Below are 11,519 nucleotides of genomic sequence, written 5' to 3'. Positions count from 1 at the left end.
TCACTTCCTCGACCGAATTGCCTCCAGATATCATGTCGTCTACGTAGAAGTCCTGTAGAATGGTTTCCGACCCCAAAGGGTACGAAGACGACTCATCCATGGCTAGCTGATGCATAGCTCGAATAGCTAAGAATGATGCAGGCTTAGTTCCATAGGTAACTGTGTTTAATTAGAAGGTCTGTATGTCGTCGTCAAGAGAGTCCCTCGACAATATGCACCTGTAAGAGCAATGGCAAAAGTACGAAAACAGATGAGTGTGTGAAATAGATTGGCTTGAATGGTGGATCCAGACAGAAGCAGATCATTTAACGAAAGACCATATGTGGTAGCTGCAGAGCCGTCGAATACAACCCTCAGCTTTGTTGTGGAGCTGTCCCCTTTGATGACGCAATGATGTGGCAAGAAATATTTGCACTTGTGCCTATCATCATAAGGCACCAGAGACATATGATCGAGGGTCGGGTACTCCTTCATAAATGCCGAATATTTTTCATGAAGAGCTGGATTACGCACGAACTTGCGCTCCAAGTTTTCCAAGCGCCGCTTTGCTTTCAAATAGGAATCTCCCAAGGACTCTAAACTTCGCTTCATAGGCAAGCGAACAGAGTATTCCCCTGAGGGTAAGCGAGTTTGATGGTTGACGAAGTGTTCCTCGCAGTGAACTTCCTCCTTTGTTGCCGTAGCGATTGGCTCAAAGATGTGCTCCACTTCCCAAAATTGACGAACCAAGCCATCGACCCGAGTGCTGTGATTCGTGTCATCCGAAGATTGGGTTGCGGCGAGGAGTTGGGGTCCGAGTGCCCGCCATCAGATAGCATCCATCCGAGATGTGTCTTCTGTAGCAAGGGTAATCCAGCTGCCAGCTGAATTTGTCCCACACACAGCAACTCAAAGAAAAGTAAGGCTCCGATGAGCAGATCAATCCGCTGCGGCTTATGAAACGAAGGGTCAGCAAGCTGGATATTCAAAGGTATAGGCCAATTAGCAGTGCTAATTGAGATGCGAGGTTGACTGTCCGTAATCTTCTGGGCAACGACAGCAGTGATGCTAGTGGTGACATCTGAAATCCGCGATTTCAGAACGAGATCCACCGAGATACCTTCAGTTGAGAAGCTAGAATCTGCTATGCCAGAGACTGCAGTAAGCAGCTTGGTTTTTCGCAGTTGAAGCTAATTAGCTAGACGAGTAGTTACGAAATGCAATTGCGAGCCCGAGTCCAACAATGGCATGCAAGTTCTAGCGCTGTTTTTAACGAGAACGACGACGGTGGCTAATAGAACAGGCTCAGACGGACGCTGGGCTATATGAGCTTGCGGCGAGGAGGGCTGTGGCGCAATTGGAGAAACAGTATGGAATGTCGCTGTTGGACGAAGGAAATGCAGAAAAGTGTGGTGCTTCGATTGGCAAGCTGCTCGCCAATTAACTTTAATTGTCCTAATTCTTCCAGAGTGCGTAAACGATGATGTAATCAGCTATTTCCTCCTTAGTTGCCAACGTTTCCAACGCGCGAAGATGTGAGGTGGTGGCGTCCGTAAACACCCGCAGCTGAACAACAGCTGAGTCCCCACGCGCCAGCCCTAATATTTCTCGAATTTGTGCCTGTAGAATGAGACGATTATTAGCAAATCGTTTTTTGAGAATATCTAATGCGGTATTATAATTAGCCTCGCTCATTTCCAAGGAACTAATGGTGTCCGACGCCGCTCCGCTCAAACAAGACCGCAAATACTGTATTTTCTCGATAGAAGTCAGATCAGCTTCACCATCAATAACAACTGTGAACATGGAATAGAAGCTTGTCCACTCTGTATTTTCTCCGCTGAACTTGGGCAGCTACAGCTATGTCATGCGCTATCGATTGGCCATGTACATAATGGATTGGGATTCACTTGGGTTCATTTGAAACGTGGAACAATGCGTGGGCGGCGAACGATTGCCCAACTCACGCTGTAGAATGGTCCTCAATGATAAGATGGACGAGTCAAATTTTCCTGGTATTTCACTGGACATAGACTCAAAATCCACTTCCTCACAATAAAATTAGATTGCAGCTTCGTCAATGATTCCAACAATCCTCGCAAATCATAATCATCCATTTGGCGTTGCTTTTCGCGATCCATCTCTGTGCGTATGGACTCTAGCCTGTCGAAAATGGCTCTAGGAAATCCGCGATGCAGGGAATCACTAGATGGAGCATCACCAACTATCAGAGTATCACTATTATTGCCCATAGCCAATGATCCACACCTTCTATTATTTTTCCTTTTCGCATTGTTTACGTTTTTAACTGTTGACGCGGAGTGTTTGAGTCGATCACAGTTAGTTAAAAACGAGGCAACGCGAGAGTGCAGACCAGTTTACAATGTTCACTTTTGCAGCACTTTTTATTTGTGTATGTCCAAAATGTATGCGCCGGCAAAGCAACGAAGCGGCGATCAGAAAAGAACCAACAGTTATGCACAAACGAACGACAGAGATTTTTTGAACTGTTTCGAGCTCGAATTCGAGATAGAGATATGTGCAGCCAGTCAGGAGAGCTTGCTGAAGCAAACGGCGAAAGATTAGGCGAAGAAAACTAACGAACAACGCCTAGTACTCTATGTAACTGGTCTCGACAGTGCTCTGCGCAGGCAAAGCAGACGGCGAAAGAGAAGCAAAAACGAATAGCGGGTCGCTAGAACTGCCACGGTCGGCCATAACGATCTTTGGTTCGCTACTTATTGGCAAATGTCACGTTTTTCCTTCGAATTTATCGAACTGCATGAAACACATTTAACACACGACAAGTCACCGCGATCACGTCGGGGTCACCAAGTTGTTGGAAACTGCCGAGCTTTTTCGACAACTCTGACTCCAAAATTTATAAGTAAAAGATTCTCCGCTGTCAGGGTCTAGCGTTTATTGTTTGATGTTGTATTAAAAGATGCATGCATTCGCGAAATAATATAGATTTTCAGATTTTGGGCTGGTTAGAGAGTAATTTAAAGTTTTTTTTTTTCATAAACACCGGCTATTTATGAACAACAAAAAGAAAAAAATCGGAGCGCAGCAAACAAAAACACGTCTGGTCACAACGAAAGAGAATGAACAATTACATCATTTTTAGTAGTAGTCGAATTTCGGGGCCTTTTTACTTTTTACAGCGACAGAAGTGAAAACTGTTTTTAGGTATCTAATCGATTCATCTTTCTTTTCCGGTGCTTTAAAAAAATTCTGTATCAGTCCCGTCTTCATGTGCAATGGGGGTATATAATGTCTTGGACTTCGCAAGGCTCAGGAAGCAGCAGTATTTTGTATAACCTCCTTGCAATCCAGATCACATGGCTAAGGCTGTTAAGTCGCACGCTACTTTCGACTGCTGTTTCTTATTTTTATTTATTTATTAATTATTTTTATTTTCAAACAATTTTGTCATTCTTTGATAGGATAGGATTGTATATAGATAAATCTTTTTATAATATCCAATTTATGAATTTAAACTTGTTGAAATTCCACCAGACCAAAACTTTATTTTATTTTCATCAGCTGGTTTTTGACAGATAGAGTGTTAATCGGTGCATATGTTAAAAAATCCCACCGTTCCCCAGGGATGTGTTCAGTGTGCAGAGGCTATAGCTAGATAGCTGAACTCACAATAGTGGCAGTATCGATATTTTTCTACATTTTAAACAAGTAATTCTTGCATCACTACTTTTTTTTGCTTTCGTCGACAAACTTGATATGTTTGAAACAAATTTAAACGCCGCCTGATCCCATTTAAATATAATATCATGGACGATAATGAATGTTTTTACTGTAAGTTTGACAATTTCCGTGAAGTGATTTCATTAAGGTTAAGTTTATGTTTACATATCCGTGTCCTTAAATACATGTATACATAATATAGGAACATACACTTCTATATACAGATGTATATAAAAACAAGTGATGATTTCCAAACATTTTCAAGAAAAATACCTTAGATTCCCGCCCATGTTCCATAATCCACAGTATACATATATTGAAGATCTATTCCTCTTGATGGTATTCTTCCAAGTTCCATGATCAAATTGGTCCACCATATTCAGTGCTTTAATTTTTTGATTATATTCAGATGAACACACAATGACAAAAAAGCGGAAACAAACATGTTCAACTAACAGCGTCTGTTAGTTTCAAAACAAACTACTGGCTCAGTTCTGTGTCCCTTTTTGCAGCACTTAGTATATAGCACGAAACAGCCAAGGTCGTATGTTTGACACAATTCAAACTCAGTTAGAATTCGCTCTGACTCCCTCGATATGTACACGATAGCTACAAGAAAGCTGAAAGGACGATTACTCTTAAGGGCAGCAGCTTTAAAATTGAAGAGAAAGATAGCATAGAAGTCGATATACGCACTCTGTTACATCAACTCATAAAAAAATCTTTCATCAATCATTATCCATAGTGACATTTTATTTTTACTTTTTTGATTTTTCGTACGAAAAATAAAACATTTTATTTACTCTTTTAGCTGGTTTATCGTTGATGGGTCCATCACCGATTGATTATGAGCTTAATAACAGTGTTTTGGACGATATGTTAAACTCATCAGTACCGCCTATTGATTCTTCGCTGGATTTGAGTGCATTGATACCTGAAGTTCACAATGATATATTTTCTGGCATGTATCACGGATCATATCAGCAAAGCCATGATTTAGATTATAATTTGGACACACTCTCGCCGTTCCCTACGCATCTTTCCTCTGCGAAAAGAACTGCTTCCACATCGTCTGCCGAGGACCCGGAAAATTTCGAAGATTTTATTAGCTTTCTTAATGATGATAGCGTTTCTAAGTTCAGATGCGATAATATATTACGGTATTCGAAAGAACGTAATACACCGTCTCCCACAGGAAGTTGTAGTAGCTCTAGCGGTAGCTCGACAAGTGGAGTACAGAGCGATATATCTGATGCATCACACAATAAACCTCTCGACCATATTGACGTTGAGTCAGCCATGCAGGCTGTACACAACTTGAACACAATAAGTGATCGGACCAGTAGAAATGAATTCTGTATTTCTGAATCAAATATTTCATCTGCAATCGATAAACAGCAAAAAACTAAATTTAATTCGATTACAGCTAACATTGGGCAATTTGGCTCAACAGTCGCCAACATTGAGCCAATTAATATTGAAGCATGCATGGATTCACGAACACAAAATTCTTCGTCGGCTGAACTTGTCAAAGGTTCCACGGCAAATGCTGTCAAACCTAAGACAATATTTCTCTCTTCTCATGACTACAAAGCGCTTATGCAAAAGATAAACTTGAACGGGAAAAAAAATGTTACAGTTGGCGGCTGTAACACGCAAATTTCTAATATGATTAAAAAACCAGACAATTCAAAAACATCAAAAGCTCTGTGCGGTGAAATAAAACACCATCAGGGGGGGCCACACTCTGTAGATCGAATGTGTCATAATGGGGGCATACATATACGAGGTGGCATAAAAACGGAAATCTCTAATAGCGTATCAATAGATGAAAAGATATATAAAAAACAGCAGCGTATGATTAAGAATCGGGAATCTGCCTCCTTATCCCGTAAAAAAAAGAAGGAGTATGTTGTGTCATTGGAGACTCGAATAACCAAACTTGAACGAGAAAACTATACGCTAAAAGGAGTAAGTAAGACTCGCTTTACTATTAGCTAAATATATAATATTTTAAATTTAGAGCGTAGCAATTAAATAATGTATGTGAATAAAAAGTAAGATATCGTGCGCGGCTGATCAGTGTAGCATATCCCCATGCATGTCGGTGCGCTGAACACGAATCTAATATGGCGGAAATGTATTTAAAAATATTATCTTCGCTTGAAACTCGTTCGTTGTTATAAGAATGTAAAATTATCTTACAATAACAGATTAAGTATTTTCATTCACAACCTTAACTATCCGTAAAAATATGCTTGTATGCTTTTTTTTTTCAATTTTATCCGACAAATTTTCTATAAGATTAGGTCATTTTAATAAGCTTAACTTTATTGCAATATTTTGTACAATTTTTTGAACGGAAAAATTTTTAGGAAACTTCCACTTTTTAATGAGCCTATGTTTTTGTAATTTGGCTATATGGTCACTTTCTTTCACAATTTGTGTAGAACACAACATGTGTCCAACATTCAGACACGAAATACCATTAATGATCGCCAAATTTCAAACTTTAAATTGTGAAGCTCTTCTATTGATCCGATCGATGCTTTTTGTGATTTCCCCAATTTCAGCTTGCGATTGGCCTTCGTTCGGAAAGAGCAGATTGATTCTTAACTGGGATTTTGTATTTTCTTTTTCCTTACCGTTTGCAAAGACATTATGACATATTTTATCCTATTTGAAATTGTTTCGATCATTATTTTTCCTGAAATGTCGAACACATGTTCCCAGGAAATTCTCTCGTATCTCTCTCTTTCAGTACGGATTAAAAAGTAAGTGTAGTCTTTCATGCACAAACGATACACTGGCTTCTTTACGGTCGTCATCATAACGAAGACTAAACAAGAACTACGCCTAATCTACTTAAAGGATATACAAGTAACACTACGACTTTCGTTTCAATTGCCAGACAAAAGCAATATCTAATTAGGAGAGTCGTTTCAGACTGGATTATTTTAGATATTTTTAAAGACCATCTAATAGAATCATATATGCAGAACGAAGGAGAGAGTGAAATTTTCTCGGCATCGAGACGCTTACTCAATTTTTATACCCGATGCTCAAAATGAGTATTGGGGTATATTAGATTTGTGGTGAAAATGGATGTGTGTAACGTCCAGAAGGAATCGTTTCCGACCCCATAAAGTATATATATTCTTGATCAGCATCAATAGCCGAGTCGATTGAGCCCTGTCTGTCTGTCCGTCCCTATCAGCGCCTAGTGCTCAAAGACTATAAGAGCTAGAGCAACTACATTTCAAATCCGTCACTGCTACAAGTATATTATTAACATATTTTGTCATCCAAAAAATCAAAAAGATGTTTTAACAAACATGTTAATGCGTACTCATAAATGAAAGCTTATTATATTTTTAGATCTGTATTCTCTTTCGAGTTCGTGAGAGCAAGGCGGCGTGTATTTCGTCTTTTCAAAAAAACATATTGTCTTTGTTATAACTCTGTGTTACAATTCGCATTGTTGCTCTCTAGGTAATCGGTGTCCCCCTAGATTTTTATTTGATCGATTTGGAAAATATCTCAAGCTAAAATCTGTCGAGATCTCTCTAAGCCACAACTGACTATGACAATTCTTAATGGGGTGTGGTAAATACTCTCTACTTGAAGCTGCTGTTAGTTAAAAAATATTTAATTAATTTAAGCTTTTAAGCTATTTGTATTTATTATACCCGATACTCAAAATGAGTATTGGGGTATATTAGATTTGTGGTAAAAGTGGATGTGTGTAACGTCCAGAAGGAATCGTTTCCGACCCCATTGATCAGCATCAATAGCCGAGTCGATTGAGCCATGTCTGTCTGTCCGTCTGACCGTTTGTCCGTCCCCTTCAGCTCCTAGTGCTCAAAGACTATAAGAGCTAGAGCAACGATGTTTTGGATCCAGAATTCTGTGATATGTCACAGCTACAAGAATGTTTCAAAACTTTGCCTCGCCCACTTCCGCCCCCACAAAGGGCGAAAATCTGTGGCATCGTAGAGGAATCGTAGAGGATGACTATATCTTCTAGAGTGCAAAATCTGAACCAGATCGTATAATTATTATAGCCAGAATCAAGAAAACAATTTCATTCTTTCTCGCTCTGTCTCTCTTTCATGGTCGGTTTTGCCAATTGCAAATTATGAGCTCGAGGATCTCAGAACCTATAAGAGCCAGAGCAACCAAATTTGGTATTCACACTCCTGCGATATCGGACCTTGACCGTTTGGTCTCAAAACTTCGCCACACCCCCTTCCGCCCCCGCAAAGGACGAAAATCTGGGGGTATCCACAAATCTGTCCTGTCTCTCGCTAACACACACGTATCATAGCCGGCTTTGCTTAGCGTAAAACATTAGCGCCTAGATCTCAGAGACTATAAGAGATATCTACTACTGAGATATCAGACCTTGACGAGCTTGTTTCAAAATTTCGTCACACACTCTTTCGCCCCCGCAAAGGACGAAAATCTGGAGGTATCCACACTCCTGTTAGATCTCACTATAAAAAGTATATCTCAGAATTTCGACCCACCCCCTTCCGCCCACAAAAAGAACGAAAATCTGTTGCATTCACAATATTGCAGTTTCGAGAAAACTAAAACGTACAATTATAGAGAATGACCATATCTATCCGGTTGCTGATCTGGATCAGATCGGATCATGTTTATAGCCAAAAGGAACAAATCTATTTGCAGTGGCTACGCAGCGCCCGACGCCTCGCTCAGACTAATTTTCTGTCTCCCTCGCACGCACTCTGTCTTGTCTTTTAATATTCGCGGCGTCTGCTGGAGGAGAGCCATACTGACTAAGTATCGGGTATAAATGTAGAGTTGCGGTCTCCGCAGCAACTCACAACATTCCCCCTCGTTTGAGTTTTAGTTTTAGTGACCCGATCCATACTCTGTTCTAATAAACAATATTTCATGGTAATTCCAATGAAAGTACTTATTTTCTGTGGCATAATCTAGTAAAAATCATGTATCTGCTAAACAAAATTAACAATCCAATTGTATTAGAAGTAAATGTTCGGATTTAATTTGATAGTTGTTATTCTTCTTTTTCATACAGGATAACACAACATTGCGCACCCAATTAGTCACGTTTGCCAATACATGCAAATGTCACACCGGAAACACAAGTGAAATTTTACTCCATTCTTTAAGTTCTGCGGCCAGGAGCGAACCACACCACATAAAGATCGCATCTAAGCCGAAATTTTCAAACCGGAAAATCAATGCAGCCAGTATAAAAAAAAATGTTGCTGTGTTATTTGCTATGGCTTTTATGGTAACTATGAATGCTGGAAATTTTCAGTCATTTCTTACCAAGCAAAGCGTTCATGACGATGGTGGAAAGTTAGATATTGTTGTGCCGGACGCTACGGCTGTTGGTCGTCGTCTACTTTGGGTGGAAACTGAAGAAGAATATAACGACAAAATTAACCAGAATAAGAGTCAATCGGATGAAATGTCCGTTCCACCTCTGCATTTTTTAAATCCGGTTAGGCGCAACATTACTGTTGGCTTTGATAAAAAAAATACCAAAAATTCATCAAGAAACTATTTGGGTAACGAACCGCCACCGCTGGCGTACTCGTCTATAAAAAAGAACAATGGTGATTGCAACTCTTCTAACTCTGCAGTCAACCAATCTGACTATTTCCGACTGGCCCAGAATCTACATAAATGGGCTAACAGAAATGACTTTTTTAATTTAAACATGTCTTCAGATTTTACTAATGAGAAAAACAACCCACACGGGTTTAAAATATCGAAAGACTACATTGAGTTGAAACCTGAAGTTCACAGTCAACACCAGGGAAAACGTAAAATTTACATGGATGTAAACGATTATAATCCAGATGTTGAGGATAAACGACGCAGGAAAATAGATTCTACTATAAATAGAGCATTTAACAATAAAAATGAACACATACCATTGTTTAATGGCATAAAAAGAAAAGATGATACATTTTATGTGCTTTCTTTCAACACTGATCACATACTTCTTCCAGCATCCAATTATAATAAAACTGAGCGACCCAAAATGTCATTACTATTGCCTACAGGCGATCCTACAAGCAACGGCGACATTATGTTAATGCAGGTGGACTGTGAGGTATTTAATACAAAGGAACTGGAGCTGAAGGCCCATATGATCCCTGCCAGGCTCCGACCAAATAGCACTAGCTGGCATCCCAGTACGCCAAAATATGACGCAGTTAATGAACCACAAAATAATACGATATTTGATAGAATACCCGTGAAGTATAATAAACCTCGGGTGCATACTTTCTTTATGGTTGGTCCCAAGAACCAAGCTGCTGCTGCTGTATCTCAAGAGAAACCGCGTTTGGTGCAGTTTAACCACAGTATCGCTAATAATAGTAGACAGATGTCCAATGCCCGAAAACGTGAATCGTTGCGAGCAAAATTAGAGCCGTAAACTGTTTTTTAAAATTCAGTTCACATAAAAAAAGAAATGGGGCTAATTGTAACTTAAATTTAGTTTTATTATGACAGCCTCTGGAATATATAATTGGAACTTTAATAAATTATGATTACATATAAATTATTTTTTTCGCGACTTTCAGCCAACAATTTTTAAAAATAATACTGAAATAATACTAAATCAAGCGCATAATAAGAGATGAACAAATCATTCCTGTCTAGCAAGTAGTATTTTGTCTTTTCTTCATATCTATTTTTTGTACTATAGCCGTTTATTATTCTCCAAAAATTATTCTTAAAATAATTAGGTATTATGTCCATGTATATTATTATGTCTCTGCAAGATTCAACAGTATATTCGTTTTTTTTTTTTTACATAAAAAACTAAACTACCATGCTTGCAATATAAAAATATAGTAAAATTGTAAAATCTTTGCACTTAAATTATTTAATGAGCTATTATTCCCTATAATAAATACTGCAAATCTATGAATCTTTTGAATCTACCAAATTATTGTGCACATGATTACAGGTTTTTAATTGGCCGTTTTTTGGGGATGGGAACGTTTTAAAACTCATGTTTTGCCTCTACTCATTATTTTTTCGTCATATTGATATTAAATATCCCCACGATACGCTAAATATCAGTGTAATATAAGATGAGTGTAAGCTTTACTATGATATTAAATAACCGAATTTAAACAAAAAATGCCGCGACGAATTTCTTTTATATGTGTATATAGATGAGTGTAAGCTTGAATATAATATCTAAAATAACTGAATTCAAACCGAAACATGAAAACCGTGTTTGACTTCGCCAAATGTTATCCGATTTCTTTAGTTTTTATTTTTGTACCCGATACTCAAAATGAGTATTGGGGTATATTAGATTTGTGGTAAAAGTGGATGTGTGTAACGTCCAAAAGGAAACGTTTCCGACCCCATAAAGTATATATATTCTTGATCAGCATCAATAGCTGTGTCGATTGAGCCCTGTCTGTCTGTCCGTCCCTATTAGCGCCTAGTGCTCAAAGACTATAAGAGCTAGAGTAACGACGTTTTGTATCTAGACTTCTGTGATATGTCACTGTTACAAGAATATTTCAAAAATTCGCCCCGCCCACTTCCGCCCCCACAAAGGACGAAAATCTGTGGCATCCACAATTTTAAAGATACGAAAAACGCAGTATGTATGACCATATCTTTTAGACTGCAGAATCTGAATTGGATCGTATCATTATTATAGCCAGAATAAAGGATAGATTTTCATTTATTCTCGCCCTGTCTCTCGCTAACACACACGTATCATAGCCGGCTTTGCTTAGCGTAAAACATTAGCGCCTAGATCTCAGAGACTATAAGAGATATCTACTACTGAGATATCAGAC

The 11,519-nt window shown here is 38.7% G+C and overlaps 1 protein-coding gene across 1 annotated transcript; it reads left to right on the top strand.

The window, feature by feature from the left end:
- Positions 1-3,755: 3,755 nt before the first annotated feature.
- On the top strand, positions 3,756-10,506 carry LOC6603252. Its single transcript, XM_002028197.2, has 3 exons — positions 3,756-3,795; positions 4,496-5,655; positions 8,750-10,506. Exons 1-3 carry the CDS (start codon positions 3,771-3,773, stop codon positions 10,124-10,126), a joined length of 2,562 nt encoding a protein of 853 aa, XP_002028233.2. The 5' UTR covers positions 3,756-3,770; the 3' UTR covers positions 10,127-10,506.
- The last annotated feature ends 1,013 nt before the right edge of the window (positions 10,507-11,519 follow it).

This window comes from Drosophila persimilis, unplaced genomic scaffold, assembly GCF_003286085.1.
Source record: "Drosophila persimilis strain 14011-0111.01,24,50 unplaced genomic scaffold, DperRS2 tig00000002-arrow-pilon, whole genome shotgun sequence".
NCBI classification, from domain to species: domain Eukaryota; kingdom Metazoa; phylum Arthropoda; class Insecta; order Diptera; family Drosophilidae; genus Drosophila; species Drosophila persimilis.
This window is presented reverse-complemented; position numbering and strand designations above follow the sequence as displayed.